Here is a 21,135-nt window from a genome sequence, read left to right as displayed (position 1 = left end):
AGTGTGAACCTTCGGATCAAGACGAAGTTCCTGTGCATGAAACGGTGTAAGATTCATCCTCCGTACAAAGACTGACGATTCAATCACGGATCCGCTAACTCTTCATACGAACTTGGGTTTTTCCATTCAGACTGATACAACACTATTGGACAAAGAAACTTCGCATCACGATGCGACCACTGATTTGTTTCCACTAGATCGAAGATTCTCGCCAGAACTGTCAGGCTCCGCACAGACGCATATTCGCAGTCATCAGCCCCAAAGCAACGCGAGTAACTGGAAATCACCCCATGTGGAAGCTGAAAATGATAGCAATTTGAAGAAAGTCGATTCTTCCTGGATTTTTGCCACCCACCTAGTCTGATACCTCCTGAAATTGCTCCTGGAAGTGATATGCAGTCTCCAGGGCCCGATACTGCCAGGTTTCCACGAAACGCGTGGGTGGACACGGGGCACATTGGCCCCACGGTGATTTCAAAGTCGCTCAACCCAACGCGATCAATATTGAAAAACAAGACAACTCTTCCACAAGTGAGCTTGACGTAGATTTTGACAGGTGTACCAATAGAAGTGAACTGGAACCTACTGTTCAGACCGGCCCTCAAATCAACGTTGAGTCATCTTCTGTGCATGAATCCCCTGCTCACTCAGTCCGCTGTTCCGCTGCCGCTAAACCAACAATTGATGAGGCGTACTTCCCTTATCCGTTTGATTCGATGGATATTAGCTCGGACTCACCACTTCCGGCGGAAGTTGTAGATCAGGCAGGTGCGTTAGCTGACAGCAATAATGCCACATGGCGCGCGGCACAAATTCTATACATACAAACTTCACTGGATGGCGGACATGTGTCAAATTCGGTTGATAGGGTTCCTAGTCCCGTGTCTCCGGTCTCGCATTCCGGGATCAGAACATCAATAAGTCCCCGGACTAGTCATAAGACGTCCTCATCTTACACGAACAATCGAATGGATTTTAGCCAGAAACCGCGCCTGCGAGAAGCTACTACTGGCGTAACGTGGACCGAGGCACAAACTTCAGATGTAGAAGCTCTATCACTTGACGAACATGGATCAGCCGTGACCTCTGATGCTACGAATTCCAATCTAAGCAAGGTTCCGACACCAGGTGTAATCGAACAAGACCACTGTAGTTCATACAAAATCAGTGCCAACGCTCGCGGATTCAAAAGGAATATCTTGAAATTTTTATGGACCTCAGAAGAGACAGTATTCCTTTACGAAGAATATCTGATTGACGAGTCAGTCGCGTCGTGTAGCCCGCCGATTTCATCAGAAGCAGCTTCGGCACACTTAAATAGCGGACCTTGGTATCCAAAGGTATCCAGGAGGCGATTCTGGCCAGGTAAAGAACCACTGCAATATAATGGGCTTGGAAAGTGGCTATGTGTCGTCTCACGTGACAAAGAGTGCGAAGCGTTGCTTTCGCCAATATTTGCGAAGATGTTTTTAAGTGATATATCCATGCTCCCTTAAGGTACACAGATTATATAGTTTTCTTTGTAAGTATTGCCCTCTACAAAGATGTTGCTCATAGCCATTTTAAATGACGATAGTTTTTCCGCCATCTATGACCCGATGTGTAGAGACGCTTGGCGTACTGTCGCGGAATGCCGTGGTAGCGAGCTCTATCAGCCATCGCCAGAGTTCTTCCCGGCCATCCAAAAGATGATGGGTGGCGTCGACCAAAATGGTTGGCTATAAGCCCTGAACCAAATAGGTGTCGAATCATTGTGTTGCCTTTGTCCGTGGGATATGCCATGCTCGGTCCGTTTCCCTTGTGGCCACGGAATATGTGAGCGATGTGCCTGGCGATACTCCGGTATCACAAATGAACTACAGCACTACTGTCCCACCCTAGCTCGCTTCCGGAAATGTCCTGTCTGTGGAAACAGCGCTTACGACCACAGCAAGCTGAATATCGAGTAGCGACTTTCGATGGCGGTGGAGTATATGTATTTACGTCGCTGGTCGCCATCCGTGAACTTAAGCATCTGCTGCCTGGCGTACTATTACCCCATCATTACTATGGTATTATTATTGGTACGAGTGTAGGTATGTTTACGATGTTGCTGGGCGTTGCTGAATGAGAGAATGGACACTCACATAGTTGTCTAGGATCTATATATAGTGTGGCTTTGGGTGCGATGCAATAGCCCGTAGCATAATGCATCGACTCGTTTTGGGCAACTGCCGCCAAGGTGTTCAAAAGAGATCGGTGTCTTTGGAAGAGAATACTTTCTATGGCCAAATTTCTCAAGACAGGTGCCTTGTACGATGTTAATGTTCTGGCTGACATTCTACAGACCCAATTCGGCGCTAACGTGCTGCGAAATGTGACGCTGGATGACCGTTGTGGATCGATGTACATGGGAATTACATCAACAACGTTCGACGGTTATCTATGCTTATACCGTTCCTATGCGGATGTCCATTATATTGGGAAGCAGAATAAAGGCTCGCTACTGGCTGGGTTTGACCAACCTTTATGGTAAGCGTACGTGTGATCCCTGCCAGTATTGAATTCAATGCTGTCGATGTTATCTCCTTCACAAAATAAGCTGCGCTAAAAAGATTTAGAGTCGTAACAAGCTGCACTACCCCTTTCCTTTTCGAGCCACTACCCTACAAGCGAGAGAAAACAAAACTCGATAAGAACTGTCCGCACATACAGAGCTTGGATGGAATCTTTGTAGCTAATTGCCCAGCATGAATAGGTATGATGGAAGTCAATGCTCTTTCACGACTGGATACCCGGATGCTAGATCTTTGCGCTAACTTCGGTACCGGTCGGTTTCGAGAATCGGGTCTCTCCGTCAAAAGCAAAATAGCAAAGATCTTCACCCCTCGCTGGATTCAACGGCTCATAGTATGTGTAAGATGTGCGATTGACGCCAGCCATATGTATGAGAAATTCTTGAATACCGTCGATAAGAGGGAGAGGGATCTAAAACAATATCCAATAGACCCATATCTCTCAAGACCATCATTTTCCTGGGACGACTCGTGCATACTCGAGAGAATCGAAGAGCAGATAATCCACCACATGAGAACATCGGAAGTAAGAGCGGATTCACGACGACTTGCACTGGCAACGGTAGCCTCGTGCTTCTTTTGCGCACTTTCTCAAATACCAGCTTATGATCCTCGGGATGGCCAGTTCCACGCAAAACAGACATCTCAATCCCGGTGGCCTGAGGATAATGCAATCTCAAAGGCGCTTTGTGGGTACTTACAGGGTGCGTATGTTGTGGTAGGAAAGAAAAATAAAGTATACAGAGAAATCCCTCAAATGGGATCACTCGCTGCTCCGTTATGATATCCGGCCTAGATACACCTATCCACATCAGCCTGTTTGAACATGAGAAAGGTACTCGTTCCATCAGTGGGTTCCCTATGACACTCGCGCAGATGTTATATCTTCAGCTTCCCTCCGCTCCGCCTCCTTTTTTCGCAGACGGAGGTGACACGCAATTCACTTGTCAAACGGCAAAGTGCAAGAACTCTGAGAATCATGAGCCACTAGCCAAAACGTGCAAACGCCGATGCATCTGATTCCGATGAGCTTATGGTATTTATGTTTCATGTCAAGAGGCATCCTTATTTCTTCGCTTAGGAGAAATCTATGGATTACTGGTATCGAAAGTTATATACGGAGTACCTCAAGTACCCAGAGCAACACGATACCCATAAAGCCATAATGTTTATAATCATAGTTGCTTTCAACCGCCGCTATGGGGCAACGATGCCCTCAACCACCTTTCGGTCACATCACGTATTGCTACCATAGAAAGCTCGGCTATAGTGCCTACCTTTGAGCATGCTTATGAAGTATATAGCCGATCATTCATTTGCATGTTCATAGATCTGTAGGCGATGATAAAACTATATATTTAAATTTCCAGACTCACTGCACCATCACATTCTGATAGAATGGCTAGCTGATATCGCTCGGTGTGTTGACCGATCGCGGCACTGGGAATGATTTGTTAGGGGATGACTAGGCCTGCCGCAGGCTATGCGCAGCAATGAGAGAAAAAGGAGCAAATATGTATACAGTCGTTCTCGAAATCGGCTTGACCGGTACATACCCACACTCTCTCTTCCGGCCCCACTGCTAAGACGTTAGCACAGATCGTTCATTGCCCTGGCCACACTTTGGTGAGGAAGGCTGTAAATCACCAGTGAGAGCCGGGGTATATCTAACTACTGAACAATTACGCAAGAGTGTTCAATGGCTAGTGAGGATTTGGTAAAGAGGAATGGTCGTTAGGTTGAATTTGACGTAAATGCTATTTATACCCTAGACAGGAGATTGTGTTCTGAGAGTGCGAGGGATATGACACGACCTCATGAACAACCAATTGCGACTGTAAATATACAAAATGAAGAAGGGTTGAATGGCCGATACTCTGGAGGCAATCACAACAGGTTTGATCGATTATAGGTTATCCAGGAAGAGCCGTCACTTAAGCCAAACCCATATATTCCTGGCAAGGTCAAACGACTGGCGCTGGGCACAGTAGGCTCAGTGGACCCCAAATTCAGGGTATCAAGTATTGTGTGAAGATGATCGGGTGTGCTTTTATCAAATTGGAGGTGAAGAGAGTGAGTACAGGAAGGATCGAAATCAGTTTCACCACTCACACGTAGAGATTCCTTCTCGAACCGTCTCTCGAAACCCACTATACTATTTAAAGTTACCCTACCCATGAGGGTATGATGAGGGCATGATGAGGGCATAGCTGACAAAAAGCGGCTCGTGTTCTTTCGCCGCGGAGACAAGTCGCTGAACCTGAAATCTTAAGCTTGGGGTTCGAAGTGGTATAGACTTGATCTGGTGACATCACAGTGACTTGCGATCTTCGTAACTATTGAGAAATAGTGCACACTCAATGGTAGCAGACATAGCTCTTTATGTTATCTGTGAATACACAGTGCTGACTTCGATATACGAGGAAGTTCCTCTAGGAGCCAGTGAGCCGGTCTTTTAATCTCTCCCAAATTTTGTAAAACTTTCGGCCCTCTGAAATAAATTGCACTCTGAAATCAGCGATGGACCTTGACTATATTATTTTTGCTTCCCACGGACTAAGACCATACAGTTGTACATGGACGAGCTAGACAATCACGTCACCAAATTCCATGATTTTCAGAACAAAAGTATGGATAGGCATTTTCCACCGTACTCGAGTAAGATTAATTAAGTGACGTTGGAGCCGAAGTGACTCAGCTCATCCGGACTAGGAATCAAAGTACAGTATGCCAACGTGGATTTGAATCGCAACAATGTGGTCCACATGCAAAAATATTCACTACTATGACGATATCAAATGATGGCTGTTCTACAGTTCAAATCTAAGAACAGAACACAATTAAACGGCTAAGCTAGGTCGACTGGGCCGGTGGTCTGGTGATTCCGGAGGAGCCGTTGAAGCGAACACCTTTCATAATGACATTGGTTCACCACGCTGTTGTCTAAGATGAAGCCGCAGCATCTCAAATAAACCGTGCAATTTGCAATTGCATCTCTCCGTAGAACCAAATGGCTGACGTGACGCAACACAGCCTACTCTGAGCTGGTTCGGTAGGAATTTGGGGTTGAAAGAAGCCGGTGAAAGCAGAGGGTGGTGAAATTGATTATGGAGGGCCTCCCGAAGGCCAGAATTGGGACGAGAAAAAACAGAGTGCTATAGTTCGTACTATATAAGCTCCTCTTGTAACCTACATTCCATCATTCTAAATCTAGCGATTGTCGATTAATTCGCTATTTGCAGATCCTCAAAAGCTGCACCGCTGCACGTATACTATTAGAAATGCCCTTGATCTTTATTACACTGCTCGCTCTAAACGTCTTACTCTCCCGTGCTGGCCCCACCACAACCGAACCCAACTGCCAGCTTGACTGGAACCTGTGTACGGCTAGCAATGATGGAACAATGTCCTGCTACTGCGATGGTACTAAACAGCAGCAAGGCTACATTTCGATGACTAACTGCTTCGCAAATGATAATGGACAGTTGACCGCGCGAGAGAAGTACGTAATGACTTGATCTATCACCGGGGGCTAAGTCTTCTAATATACCGTCCATACATAGTGGTGGGTTTATGGGCTCGTGTGACATGGGTGATGACCTGGCCAGGCTGCCAATGCTTCAAGCAACTTGCAAACCTGGTAATCAGTTGACATCAATCAACATGGGTATGTATAGTCTCTATATCACATATATAACTCACTGGAAGAATTTGTTGGTTGTGCTGACAATTGAATAACAGACGGAGTTATATTGTTCAAAGGTGACAAGTTGTCTTGCTTTGGGCAGACTTGGGAAGGCGCGATCTTCTCTGACTGATTAGCGCCGGAGACGGGAAGTTGTCAACATGGGTCACAAGTGGAGCAGTGTAACATGCAAATGATAGGCCCGTATGTCTGTCAAGAACAGTAGATGATCGATAATGGAAATATAATTCTGGTTGAGCAGTGGAAGGTATTAAGTTCGAGGGATTCAAAATTGAGGAAGAAGTCCAAGCCAGCGACGAATGGAGGCATGCCCCCTCTCAAATATGTTCATCAGTCTTATGATGGCTAGGAGCGATTTGAAAATTCAAAAGTCAAGCTCTAGCAGTTATGGGCTGAAAAGCATACAAATTTTTTGATGAGATTGTCTCGTGTCAAATAAACTGAAGCAATAGTGGTAAGAAGCGAATAATGAATTGGTGGTTGCTGGATTTAATCAGATAGCAAATGTTGAGAACATAAAATTAGGGGGAAATAGCCCACCGGTTTTGCAAGCAACCGAAAGGGCACAATTGTGCACCATTTGGCCAACGTTTCCCCAGCCTACAGAACCTCGTACGCAACAGTAAGGGCAACACTGACGCCATAGGCGGAATGAGATATACGCTTCCCAAACCGTGCTCCCTCGAAATTGTGCTCTTTCCGAATCATTCTGCAAAGCTGTAAAGTGAACGCGGGTAAACGCGGTACCCTCTTGGGGTTGTTGGGTAGATTAGTGATGGTGGGAACCCGGCCAACTATACCTCCCATAGGGTGTTCTGCGTATTACAGGATAGCGTGATGAATTGGAAGGCCTGCATGATTAACGTAATTCCCGGCCGATCTGGCCACCTCGAAACACCATACAGAATGCGATTTTTCAGACCATTGTATATCAACAACGAAAAGTTGTTTTTACCTTATTCTCAATATGATAGATTCACCTAGCGTAAGAAGCAGAATGGCTTAACTGAGATGTATAATGGATAATTTTTTACATGCATTACCAAAAATACGCTAGCAGCGACCGACGGGGATATATACCAACATTTTGTTGACTGTAAATACTTACTGTAAATACTTCTATGCATGATAGAGATGTGTGGATTGACATATTAAGTGCCAGGATATCCGAAGATTCAATATCAAGTCTCGAGCGTTGAAACATCAAGTTGTGAAATATGGCATTTACTGTGGTGTTTGGGGTGTACGGCTCGCTTATGATTACCGCAGTACAAATTTGACTAACTAGCCCTACATTAGAGCAAAATGATCCAGTGAACTTGTTTCTCGTGTTACAAGTTACAACCACAGTTCAAATTATACATGTCTCTTCCGACGAATGCGTCAGGAAGGACGCATGAAGGGCGTAATCTCTGTCTAGCAGCATGTTTTTTGTTATGGAGTTTGATGAGAATTGCCACCTCTTACTGTATGCTCGTGTTCACTCCTGCCTGCAAGGCCGACGCTGACTTGCCCCACAATTTCAGCATCCGACTTTGGAGCACTCCAGAAATACAGAAAATATTGAGCTTACGGCCACGTACAGTGGTTGCTTTGTGGAGCGGCGCATTTATGATGCGCCTGTCGCGAGGTTTCGCTCCCGACAGCAGGGATTCGGGAGCAACACAGTCACCTTGTCCTAAGAAGAGCAGGAGCAACTTGTCAAGGCTCTCGTCGGAGCTTGTGAAGCCAAGGACGACCAGATGCCCTTATTGAAGGAAAATGATTTACAATGCAGACAATTGATACGACGATTACCGCCAAAGGCTCGAACATGGATAGTGGAAACAGGTCTCATCGGACAAGAGAGGGCCCATGCAGTAGAATTGCCTCTAGTCTTCCTCCGCTAATTACCGCTGTTTCCCTGAACCCCCGAGCCAATCATTTCGACATCTCTTCTGTCTCAGACGGCGTCAGTCCTCATCATCGTGGAGCTCAAAATAAAGATCGCTCGAGGGCTCTCGCCCGGCACATTGCGGCACATTCACATGGGCCGATGCTCTTGACTCTTCGCTTCGATAATACGAAGAGTGATACGGTGAATGTTGACGACGGGGCTAACGCCTCGAAAGGCACAGACATTGGCAGGATATCCGACAATGACTTCGAGGCTGGTGTCAGTATGGACATTCTTCGAGGTGGTGAAATCCTGGGAACTATTACAGATCATGTGGGTAATGTCGCTCAATACGCTTTTGCAATCCCGGACACCGATTTTAGTCTCGAGGATGTCCCGAGACCATGTGATGGCCTCGCAGCCGAGAATGACACTTGCTTCCTCAAAGTCATTGAATTGGAGGCTTCCAGTCGTGGCAGGAGGAGCCCACTTTCGAAATCCCGTCCTTTTCTGATGACGGATAACTGATCGGCTGGGTCTGTCTGTGCCTTCCCAGTGGAGGCCACGGCTGTAAAACTGATGCTGGATGAAATACACCCGCCTTTGCCGTCCCCGCCGACCAATCGAAACGAATATATCTATGGAAGAATCGGGGAACATGATATTGTCGTCGTTGGCTGAGCGCCCTTTGCGTACGGCGGTACATCAGCCGCGACTTGTGTGACTCACTTGTCATCTAGTTTTCCAGCCAGCCTCTTTTGTCTTGTGCTATCGGTGGCGGGATACGAAGCACCAAGGCTGATATCCGACTAGGAGATGTTGTAGTGGGCCAACCAAGCGAGCTCACTGGAGGCGTGGTCCCAGTTGATTTAGATAGATTTTTCAGCGATCGGAGTGCCTAGCAACATCGAAAATATTCGAAATTCAGAACGTTGATTTTAGCTATTTCAAGTTCACCAAGTGACAAGTCGACCTCCTGCTGTTCTGTTGAGCACTCTTTTTTCTCTTCAATCGTATCACCCTATGCAGGGTCGCCAAATCGATGAAATGGTCAATGTTTTACAAAACGCTAGGTTCATGAGACAGACGTAAGACGACCCTTTCTGTTAAGTGAATTGTACTATCAAGTAAAGCACCGTATGATTCGAAACTCGGCCTGGGTCCGGCGCACTTTATTTCACCGAAGCAAATGAGATCATAAGCCACCGATCAGTCATGGAGAGAAGTCACTGAATACGAAGTGACGAGTGGCACTCATTCTGGGTTAACGGCATGCAGGTCGGATCGCCGAACCGCCAAATTGAATCTGTAATGATTGTCGTGATAGAAGGGGAATATGACAGGTCAAATGAATGGAGATCCTAAATCAAGGGAAACCGGGTTGGGGCAGCAAATGGTCTCGGCCTACTAGCGCTAGATCTGGAGACGGAACGCAATTTGACCATACCTTGGCCGCTCCATCTTCTATCCGCCAATCAGCGGATAGCAGCTAGGCTCTGCCTCCTCTTCGTAATTTTCCCCTTGTCTCCAAAGAGGGCCAATTTTAAGTGGTATACGCTTTCGGCTACCCTGTGTCTCTTTTCGCCTTTTTATTACTTTTCATTGATTTTTGCCATTTTTTGGTTAAGTTTCTTGTTAGTTTTTCAATGGTTTTTTAGTACTAATTGCTCTACGTCTATTCGTGGTACATTGGAAAAACGAGATATATCTCCCGAAGTGAGCCAAGTGGACTACTGGATCACTCTCGATAAGAGGAGAAGATTCAGCCTCAAGATGGATGGTGAAGGGATGGATGGGGTGGTGAAAGAACGGCGCCGAGGCATGAGTAGCTATATGACTGTGAGAAGGGCAGGCCCGTCGCATGCGTCGCGACCGAGCAGCTGAAACCGAGATGATCCGCCACCCGGCTTCCCGTTGCCGGCAGATCACCAAGATTGTTTGCTCCCCTTAAGAACCAAAGGGATGTGGGCGAGCCTCCCCCGCTCCCTACTTTCGTCCAGGCACCAACCTTCAGGGTACCTTTGCCTCTTGGAGCTGGTCATGAGGTCGTCCGTGGGCCCACACATTTATGATGGGGCCACAGCCCACAGGCTTTTGGCGGCTATACAGGGGCCGTCCGTGGCCTGCCGCATCGCCTTGACAACATGTTCCGCGCGATCAACACTATCTCCATTGGACCGTCCTTTGGTCTGTGTAATCAGCGGGCCCAACTGTCACCATCCCAGGACAACGGTTCTCACCAGTACTGTACTTCCTGATGTTGACGTGCTATGATTTTTGTGTGACATATGTCAAAAAGGCTTATGTAGCTGAGTAAAATACCTACCGTAGAGGGAAGGGGGAAAGGGGGTCGCCTCGCCTACTGCCCATGGGTGGCTTTTCGTAAAAATCCTCTACAAGGGGAAAAGAGAACGGTGAACCGCAGCTTGATGGGTAGGAGGAGGAAAGAGGGAGAGACCGTAGCTAATGTGGGCTTGTGGGTCCGTGGCAGCAGAATAGTCTAGCCAAATTATCTGAACAGTTACGGCGCTAGAGATCTCCAAATCTACCCAGCCAACTTCCAAAAGTTCGTGATCGAAAACAGTCCCTTCCCTTCCCTTGTCCGCAGTAGCTCGTGTCCAGGCTTCTTTGTATGGCTCTTTAGCGTCATTCTCACCTCCTTGGCTACTAATAGTCAGGACTCGGGGGCCTCAGGGCCAAGGATCGGCGCCCAAAACCAGGATATATGATCTCACTTACATAGTCAAAGGTGCACTTGAGTTAAACCAGCGAGCCCTACAGGCAGGCAGATTATTGGAGATGATTTCTTTGTTGTTGTTGCTATTGTTTTTGAACTTTTGACTATAGTAGTAGTAGTAGTAGTAGCAGGAGTGATAAGGGAGAGAAAGGAGAAAGAATGATGGCATCGTAAGCCAATCAGGGCTCGCGATAAGCGTACCAAAGAGAACTACCACAATTAACATCCGCGCGGCACCTCCAACAGGTGTGAAACATCTTTTATTCCCAAAAGCACTTACGAACCAAAGGGCAGTCCCGAAATATTTATGGACTATCTTTAAGCTGTCTTCCTGCCTTTCGAGCCAGAACTCAACGATCTTATCGTATCCCTGGGCAACTGCGAAGAGACCGCTGGGACCAAATTCGTTGAACAGATTTTTCGTCCTCACATAATTGAAGAGATTATGACCGGCTGTAACCTGCCAGATTAAGCAGGGGATTTGAAGGACTTTGTGATATCAAAATGCATGTCATGCCCTTTTCGTAGACCGAAGGCCCATGATGGGAACTGTTCCAGCAGCTTATGAATCAGGTTCCTCTTTTGTACGAGCACGGCAAGGTCAGATGCCAAGAAGGCAGGATTGCAGAGGCTAAGCCAGGCACCGTTGGGGTTGGAGGGTAACCTTGTGAGTTCTGGCCACCAAAGTCCAAAGCTGTCTTTGTTCTTCTCACACCGCCCTCACTGACATGCGGGTGTCCGGCTTCGGGAATAGTCAATCCCTTTCATCCGCCAAGCCGCCCACAATTTCAGTTCCTTGACCATTCGATTCCGTTCCGTGGTAACCGGGCGCTCGAACGACTTTAGACGCGAGTCAGGCAGCGGCATCCAAGGAAGGCCCAGGTGTGATGAGCAGTTTTACTTAGCTAACGGAGTGCCCCGAAGAAAGAGCTCAGCGCGTGCCTGGGGTTGTTTGTCACCCAAATTATTTTAAAAGATGATTGTTTTGTTTCTATTCTTTTCTCACCATAACAGTCCAGAATTTCTTATTGTCTTAATTGACTAATCTTTGGGATGGAATGTCCTATCATAATTTTTGACTGGAAGACTGCGAGCCGTATCCCTTGGTCATTTTGGTTTGACCCGTCAGTGAGGACCAGTCTAGGTCAGGTCTCAGATATCATTCGCGCCGGGAGCCCTTTCTGTCATCGCTCTCAAAGAGTCTATTGGAACGTGGAGGACAGGAATTATCAACGAAAATTGAGGGTTGATCCGATGATAGACTTGCCTCGATAAACATGACGGATTTATATTTGAGGGGATTCATAATAAAGCGCCCGCTCTGCGGAGACTTGACCGTGGTAAATCTGGAAATTAATCTCCTCGCCGTGAGCCGTGAGAGGGAAAGTATAATCGCAGTCTCTTTAATGAAATTGGCCAGCGTGCTTGAAGGACCCTGACCCGTGATGGACATATAGGTATGTAGCAGTTGAGACTAAGCTTGTTTTTGGTCAGAGGATACCCAGCCAAGATCGGGGTAGCTTGTAAACGAGTCGCACAGAATTGAACAGTCCAGAGGGCCGTATTCAGCACCGAACGGTGCGTCTCGCTCGCCGAGCAATTTCCTCCATGTGTACATTTCCTTTATCTCTCTCTTTAACCAAGCGACGCCCGGCAATGCGAGATCGTTGGTCTCGAGAGAAGCTTTTTATCATTTCGCTGCTTTGACAATACGCGACCAGCCAGTTTCCAATTTATTGGTCGATTGGTTTTTTCGAGATCGTGTTTAGTTGACAGCGTTACGAATAATAGCGCTGAGAGAAATCCGTTGATACCCGGTTGAAGCTACCGAATGCCAGAAAGTCCGAGAGAGACTGGGGAAGAAGGCATATTACCGGGATTGAAGCCCCGACTTTGATCCTCAAAAGGTTCAAATGCCATCGCCGTCTAAAGAGAGGAGACGAGCATTGTAAATATGACTCCATTCCATCACCACAGATGCTGAAAGAGTTCACAGAGTACTGTGTTGTACTGTGTTGTTGCTGAAATGAGATTCCCATGTTAAACACCTGCGACTGAGATTTCAAGAGCTTTCTGTGCACAATAGAAGAGAGACAACAGGGCCGGTCTCACAAGCACATCTGGGGCCACCACCAGAGCAACCATAAAATATTCATATCCTCAACAAACGTTTGTTCTTCTACGCTACGCTAGCCGCCGTGCTAAGAATTCGGGAAGACTGATGATCAGCCTATTACTGATGCCATTGAAGCTCATCGATATCCAAGTTGATTGAAACACGCATGATATTGTGAAAATGTGCTAGTGAACCCAGGTCCCTTACAAAGTTGACTATTTTTAATCCACTTCTCGCTCTGAGCCCGAACAAAAGAAAATAATCCAAAGCACTCAAGGACATATTTTTTCTGGTCACGGGGACCTGAGTCATTATGTTTCGAGATCGTATCGCTGTGTAAGCCCTATCTTTCTATATTCCCCTCGGTATTTGTCGACGCCTTCTCCTGATTCCTTGGTATCCCATCCAACTTTAGTATCCATAGTATCCATATTTTTATCTGTCGTAGGCCATTTTCTTGATCGTATTGGATGACCAGCTACTAGATATTGACGACTAATATACGAGCCTGTAATCTCAGAAGGTCGAGGCGCGTTGCCTTCCTACACAAACGAATGTGGGACGGGCGGGGGCATAGGCCGGCATGTGCGGAACCAACTGTCTCGATAATGGATATCGTTGCAAGGATCGTGCGCTGATGTTATGGGAGTAGCCAGGTCTATAAACAAATTCTACCTACTAGTTAGTTACGTCTGTTGCCGGTTCGCCTTTTGATCTACCTTTTTCCTATTGATTCAACGAGGTTTCCGACCAGGTCCTAGCCTTCTAGATTACAGACTCCCTTTTGCTAGTATCTACGAACGTCAATCCAGGCTAATAGTGACATCAAGCGCGCTACGGGTTTTATGAAAATAAATCTACGATTTCAGAAAACAAAAGGGTAGTACCATAATGGGCAAGAGAAGCTGTTGTTGTTCGCGCCTCATTGAGGGTTGATGATCATTGGGATATATAACTAACCCTTGACCTGTGTTTTGAAATCGTATGCCTTAGGCCGGGATTAGCGGCTCGTGGAATGAACGGGGGGTGTGGAAGTTCTAGTATGGACAGAACAACGAATCCGAATGCAGGCCAATTGAGTAGTCATCGTAGTTTGAGGGCCATTGCCCGGTCATCGGCATTTCGGCGAAGACTTGAGGCGAAGAACCCACGGCCAGGTAGCTAGTATCTTGCCTGGAAATAGGGCTATCCACAGGGTAATGTGGATTACCTGAATAGTACCGTGGTGTGCTATCATCACCGCGGTAATCTTCGCTTTGCCAGTGAGCATCAGATCCGCAAAGGTGAGATGTCAACAGACTAGCCGAGAATCCTTGGATCTGTAGCGTAGAGGGTGAATATGTTGAGAAGTCGCTCGTATTTGAAGTGAAAAGGGTGAAGTCACCCATCGAAGGGGTTTCAAGACATCCGATTTCACCAAAAGGCCCTCCTGTGTCAATCGCATTGAGATTTGAGTCAAGGTTACTCATTTCCTCTGATCGGGTGAGTTGGTGATCGAGATTTTCCTCGCTGTGATTTAAACGGGGGTGAAATTGCGTTCTTGCCGGATGGACTGAATCCGAGGTGCCTACCATCTGTTAGTAGTTTATCTATTAGTTCCCGACCCCTGAACCTAGGCGAACGTACAGGCGTAGTGGCATTTGGAGGTCTCCCCCTGCTGATGCGCCCATGAACTGTCGTTCAAGAGACCCCACCTGGTTCTTTCAACCTTACGGGGGCTTGTGCGGTTGGGTCTTATTTCCAGCGCGGCTTTCTGGAGATCGTCTGCACTAGTCCCGTTCATACCACTCTGAGCCAAATGGATGAGAAGCTCGACACAATCTGAATCTCAACGGTCAATATCATCATGATTTGCGATATACAATCTCATAGCGGACTAGCTTTATCGAGAGAGGGCATACCATGTTTGGAAAGAGCGCTGGGCGGTTTGTACGGAACAGATGTAGGCCACCATCCAGGCCTGGACGAGTCAGAAAGTCCCGGCTTTATTTTGCGTGAGCGGTACGGAAAGATGGATCTTTTCATAGGTTCAATCTGCCTGATCATAGCAGAAGCCCACTTGCTGAGCTCCTTCTGGGTCTTGCTATTCAACACAGTTTTATGTATTGATATTTTATCGGCTTTGCCATGAACGTAGGGAGCAACCTCTCTCTCGGGTATCCTATCAAAGAACCCACTCCCGGACGAAGAGTGCGAAAGTACCCAACGCTTCGTAGAATATGCGGAGTTTTCTTCACCCGGATTCTTTCTTACAGAAAGAAAGGAACTCATCGTACGGCAAAGTTGATTCTAGAAAGAATAAGCAGACACCTGGAGAGAGGTTCAACGGATCATAGATCAATATGAGCAGGCACTTTGATCAGCAGTCTAAGAGAGATTGGATGAAGTTCGCGGTGAGTTAGTTTTGAACTGTGACAGAAGAAATTCAGCGTATAGTGCGTGATCGTCCGACTCGACTCCGATGAGCTCTATATATATTTCAGTCATGATCAAATGGAACAAATGGAGACAGTTCATCTCATGCCGGAATCCTGACTCAGAATCATCTCGAGCAATATGCCGGTTTGAAAGAGATCTATAAGTCAAAGCCGAAAAGTACCTGTGCTGGGAGAACTGTAAGGCATTATTCCAATTGACGAATGAGAATGTATATCTGAGTCTGATGAATATGTCAAATGATCTTGTTATATACGGGTTTAGTGGGTGGCGGGGTTGGGCTGAGTGCACTTAGATTCACCCGCTCGAACAAATCACATGAAAGACAAAGACCCCAGTGGCATGATACTGGAAACTCTTGTCTCTACCTCGAAGACCGATACTGAAGCTTGAAGCCTCAAGCCCTCAAAATAAATCTAATACTTCGTTTTGTGAATACCGTGCCGGAAGAGAAGGATAGTAAGACATGGGCGCCCTTCCCTTCTCATCTGCGGTCACCACCCAGTCCGCCCTACCTCAACCCCTATTCCGATTCCAAACCATCTATAGCTTCGAGGAAGAAACATCAGGGTTGCCTTCATATACCGATATTGCTGATGAGGTAGTCACATGTGGGAGCCGATGAGCGGCATCATATCGTACTAATGGTTATTGGGTTTCATGTTCTTAATTACATCCGGCATTTCACAAAATTGTTTGACGATAACATTCAACACCTTGAAACTCGAATGGGGTATATATAGATGAGCGTCTGTTTTCATGTGGTGAACCTGATTCGATCCTCCCTGTACTACCCGTAACACACGGGGTCATTAACATCTTACCTTCAGCACCGCGCAGCCAAGGGCTTCGGTTGTAATTCGGTATTAACTCGATATCAAAATGATCACAGGGTGAGTAAAGCCCAGAATTAGAGCAGTCATGATTAAAGCAAGGGCTCGTAGACCCCCTATAGAGAGAAACTGCTACAACCAGCCGAATTAGAGGGAGTCGAGAGAGTAAGGGTTAACTACATCAGAATCCATTCAAGTACTCTATAGCTTTCCGTGATCGATCTGTTGCACATGTCATATACAGACCTATTCGTATCTTAATCAAAGTGGCCGCTCTTATCCTTGCAGAACTTATAGAAGCCAAATAGACCATATATATGGATATCCTAAATATAAATAAGTCCTAGATGATGCTACCACTTAATCTAGGTTGGTGTTATTAAAGAAGAGAAAACACTACATCCGTCTTTCATATGCTGCAGACTGGTCACAAGAGAGTCTCATCCTAATATTCATATCATACGGTCATTCTCGAAATCGCCTTGACCAATATACACTGAGACCGTCTTCCTCGGCCCCGCCGCAAAGGCCTTAGCGCAGACCATCTATTGGACTGGACGCATCAAGTTGAAGGAAGGGCCCACGTTTTGAACGTCTACAAGCTCGGGAAGATCACACGGACCGCAGTTTAATGGGGTGGCCCCAATAGATGAGCCGCGCTAAAGGCTTGGCAGTGGGGCCGAGAAAGAAAGCTAAAGAGTGCACTGGTCAAGGCAATTTCGAGAATGACTATAGACTACAACTGTCGTACCCGCATGCTCCAGCAACTTGCTTGCTTAGCTCCTTCGTTTCCACCACACTACCAACGACCAGCGATGACTCCAGTGAGACAATATTCGGTTCTTTCGACACTGCAACGACTTAAATACCTTCCAGCCTCCATTTTTCTACCACGACGACCCGTACTTGTCGCCCCGTCATTCTCACTATTCTTGGCCAGCGAGACCGGTCGCAAAGTTCGGAAACCGCTGCTTGTACGCACGATATCCACCCGCGAGGAGAAGATGACACTGGATGATCTGGGTATGGAACAATTATTTTTCTATACGAGTGGGCGATGGCTCTGGGATGAAGAACAGCAGCTCCGAGACAGATATAAGGCCTTGAATGTCGCCCAGCTTCAAACCTTAGCATCTCAAGCAACAGGTTCGGATGGCTGTGCCTCGATCACAAAGCTGGCAGAAGGGGGTTTCAACAAAGTTTTCCGCCTCCAGATGAATGATGGCAAAGCCATTTTGGCTCGTATTCCCAACCCAGATGCAGGGCCCCCCTTTTACACAACTGCCTCTGAAGTTGCTACCATGGAGTTTGTGAGTCTCTTCCCCCAGCAAATATGAAGGACCAGATGACTCATGCGATTTTAAGGCTCGAGACATCCTCCAGAGACCGGTCCCTCGAATATTGGGATGGAGTGCAACCTCTCAAAATCCAGTGGGTTCAGAATATATCTTCATGGAAGAAGCTGCTGGAAAACAACTAGCAACGCGATAGGATGAATTAACTCCCGATTCAAAGCTAGCTATCGTGAGAGAGATCGTGGCTATAGAGACAAAGTTGTTGTCGGTATCTATCTCGCAGTATGTGTCCTTTTGCTACGTTGCCATTATTTGTTCCTTTACGTGCTCACTTTCTAAATTCTAGCTAAGGGAACATATATTTCTCGAGTGATGAGGTAGATGGCGCGGTACCGGCTCAATTCACGAGCGATGTCCCTATTGAATTGAAAGAGCGGGTCTCTAAGAAATTCACTATTGGCCCTACTGTCCAGCGAGATTTCTGGAAAAAAGAGCGTGCTACAATGGATATATCACGAGGTCCTTGTAGGTGGTATTTGCCCTCAGTGAAGTTTATGGCGTCTAATTGCTTGAAGGGTCAGGTGCCGGGGAGTTCGCATCGAGTGTTGGTTGGCGCGAGGTTGATTGGATAACAAAGTATGCTGTTCCAAAGCCAGCCGACGATATTATGTTGAGCTCTACAGCCCAAAACGACCCGCGCGCACATCTCGATCTACTCAGGTAATACCTAAGCATTGCCCCCAATCTCATGGAGATTGATGCCCGCCTTAGTTGTCCTACTCTATGGCATGGCGACCTTCACTCGGCCAACTTTTTTGTTGATGACAACCGTATTACTGCAGTTATTGATTGGCAGGGCTCGTGGGCTGGCCCGCTTCTACTTCAAGCGCAACCATCTCCACTGTTGGATTATTAAGGAACCATCCTTCTTGATCGTCCGGACAATTTCGACGACCTTGGCTCCGATCAACAAGTCCAAATTAAACGACAAATATTTAAATCTACACTTTTCCAGCTTCACTTGATGGAGACAGAGAGACGGAACCCTGTGCTCGCGAAAGCATTCCATCTGGATCATGGAAAAACAAGACGTCTTGCCGTCGAATTGGCTGGGAATACTTGGGACGATGAAATTGTGCCCTTCCGGAAGGCTCTCATCAATATTGAAAAGTATGACTCTGCAAGACATATAACAACGATGAGAGCTGACCATATAAACAGGCACTGGCACGAGATGGGGATCAGAGGGAATTGCCCTTATCACTTCACAAAAGAAGAATTAAAGAGCCACGCTATAGATGCAGAAGGTTGGAATGATGTCCAGGACTTTTTTGATAGCATTGAGAGCCTTGTGAAGAGGGATGGCTGGACCCATCTCGAAACGTTTGATGCTGCCTTTGATTTCTTCGCGGACCTCCGGAAATTGGGCCTCAAGCGCATGAAAGGCAAAGAAAGAGATATTTTCGACAAACTGACCGGCTGGGCGAGAGGTCAAGGCTGAGACTTATTTGATACGAAGGAAAACCCTTGAAGGTGAAAACACTCGACGTTAACTAGGAGAGGAGGAAGAAGGAAGCTAAGCTAGACTACTGAGGTTGGTGGTCCCAGGTGGTGAGGGCGTAGCCCATGTGTGTGCCAGGCAGTATGGCAGGCCTCACCACAAACAAGATCCGCAGCCAGTATCGCAGCCAGTATCGCAGCCAGTATCGCAGCCAGCATCGCAGCCAGTATCGTAGCCAGATCCATAGCTAGCATCGCAGCCAGCATCGTAGCTAGTATCATAGCTAGCAGTATCAAGTCGCAGCTAGATCCGTCGAGTCTAGTCAATTACAGGCTAGTGTTGGTGCCACAGAACCAAGGTTCGGGTCCGTGGGTCACATGACTTGTACTTCGCAGACCGCTATGGCAGAACGCCTCTCCCCCTAGGGGAAAAGAATACTACGAGACAAAATTATATGGGCCCCCCCCTCCCCCTATAAAGCGTATATCCCAAAGAAGTTAGTCTAAACCATTATTGTTGTGTCTCTGACGAGACCAATTAGTAGTTAGTACACCTGATGTGGGGCACCCACAGGCTGCAGGAGCTCAGTATGGCGGTTGCCGTACTCGCCACTGTCAATTGGGCAGCGCATTTATAAACAACCCCATTCCGCGGCGACTGTAGTCACTATTGTTACGATGAACAATAGTCAAACTACTTTTAGCGCTTAACATCGAGGTCGAATTGAACACGGTACGACGTTGGGTCATGTGCCGTGGTACTCGGAAAACTAATGTTCCGATAAGCGGACGAAGTTGGGCCGCTCTCCCTTCAGAGTTTTGGCACCAACTTGAAACCTGAAATGCAGTTATCTCACATGTCGCAGAAGCGTCCGACTCGACTGGTTTATGACAGTCGCACCGATTACTATTATGCCTATCTCTGGACCACTCGCACCTTCAATCGGGCCTCTGTCGACGAAACTCTCTAAGCCGCCTGTGCCATACTCCGCCAAGTGGAGATTCACCGCAAATTCTCACATTGCTTCGCATCCCACACCGGTAGTGCAAGGCTGCTGCATCAACAGCGAAAGTGACAGGGCCGAGAGAAGGAAGCTACATCCAGTTGACCGATGCTTAAAGCATCCCCCTTTGCCTGGCAAAGAGGGATACGACACGGTCAGCCTAGAGGTCATCGACCTCTTGAAAGGAGGCGATGGCCATAATTCCCAGGTATTTACGGTCCGACTACTAGACTTTGAGTCAAGATCACAATTGCTTCCTCAGAAAGGGACAGTGCTTGTTGTAAAAATATACGACCCACTCGACTTCGATGATGACAAAGCGCACCTTAACCCATTCCTCTGCGTGGACAAATACTACACTCATGAGGCCAATGCATATATGGCCCTTGGCGAATTTCAAGGCCAAAGGATTCCGAGATACTACGGTTCATACTCTTTTGAGTCTGTCTGTGAACGCAGTACACACAAGGACAGTCCGAATGATTTTGGTCGACCACATCGAAGGTATTACTATGGCAGATGCTAAGCCGAGGAATTTTTCAAATCAGCTCGTCAGAGCATTTTGTAGTCGATTGTGGATCTCGAAAGCTGGATCTTTGAAAAGGACGTTTGGCTCACCGATCTTGAACCACGAAATGTTATCATAACTTCTCCGGGTAGCGACAGACCCGGTGTCGTGTTCATTGATTTTCGCCCATGCTCTTTTTAACCGCAGGAGAGATGATCCCCCCTTGTTACGGTTGAATAATTTTCTAGGAGAATACGTTTCGCCAGTCCTTCGGTGGAAGAAAAGCAGAGGCAAAGGAGATTCGTTTTCGGAATGGATTGATTGGGATTCGGATCCCTGGCTCGAAGCTGAATTTGCACATACGGTCTCAAGCATAAAGCCAGATATGCGAGAACGATGGCCCGACGAATAACTAGTTCTGCGAGAAGTTAGGCGGATGCTTGAAGTTTAGGATTACTGTTACAAGTGGTTTTGGCTCTCTTAAATGCTGGAGATGCCTTATACTATACGGATAAGTTCTAACTTGCCCCGTTCTGATATGGGGGTTGAATTCTCTTATGCTGTAGCGC

At 47.0% G+C, this 21,135-nt stretch overlaps 4 protein-coding genes across 4 annotated transcripts; 3 read left to right on the top strand and 1 right to left on the bottom strand.

The window, feature by feature from the left end:
* Positions 1–8,032: 8,032 nt before the first annotated feature.
* Positions 8,033–8,665, top strand: N7539_008805 (uncharacterized protein; the record flags this gene model as incomplete). The annotated part of the gene is made up of 1 exon (XM_056938400.1): positions 8,033–8,665. The coding sequence occupies one exon, from the start codon at positions 8,033–8,035 to the stop codon at positions 8,663–8,665; it is 633 nt and encodes a 210-aa protein (XP_056786408.1).
* A 5,362-nt stretch (positions 8,666–14,027) lies between these two features.
* Positions 14,028–14,773, bottom strand: N7539_008804 (uncharacterized protein; the record flags this gene model as incomplete). Its single annotated transcript, XM_056938399.1, has 2 exons — positions 14,028–14,557; positions 14,617–14,773. The coding sequence occupies 2 exons, from the start codon at positions 14,771–14,773 to the stop codon at positions 14,028–14,030; spliced, it is 687 nt and encodes a 228-aa protein (XP_056786407.1).
* A 2,301-nt stretch (positions 14,774–17,074) lies between these two features.
* N7539_008803 (uncharacterized protein) lies at positions 17,075–17,596 on the top strand (the record flags this gene model as incomplete). Its single annotated transcript, XM_056938398.1, has 1 exon — positions 17,075–17,596. The coding sequence occupies one exon, from the start codon at positions 17,075–17,077 to the stop codon at positions 17,594–17,596; it is 522 nt and encodes a 173-aa protein (XP_056786406.1).
* A 242-nt stretch (positions 17,597–17,838) lies between these two features.
* N7539_008802 (uncharacterized protein) lies at positions 17,839–18,186 on the top strand (the record flags this gene model as incomplete). Its single annotated transcript, XM_056938397.1, has 2 exons — positions 17,839–17,878; positions 17,906–18,186. The coding sequence occupies 2 exons, from the start codon at positions 17,839–17,841 to the stop codon at positions 18,184–18,186; spliced, it is 321 nt and encodes a 106-aa protein (XP_056786405.1).
* Between the last annotated feature and the right edge of the window lie 2,949 nt (positions 18,187–21,135).

This window comes from Penicillium diatomitis (genome assembly GCF_028827545.1).
Source record: "Penicillium diatomitis strain IBT 30728 chromosome Unknown utg000014l_segment0_segment0, whole genome shotgun sequence".
Classification (NCBI taxonomy): domain Eukaryota; kingdom Fungi; phylum Ascomycota; class Eurotiomycetes; order Eurotiales; family Aspergillaceae; genus Penicillium; species Penicillium diatomitis.
The sequence above is the reverse complement of the archived record's forward strand: the minus strand, read 5'-3'. Positions and strand labels throughout refer to the sequence as shown.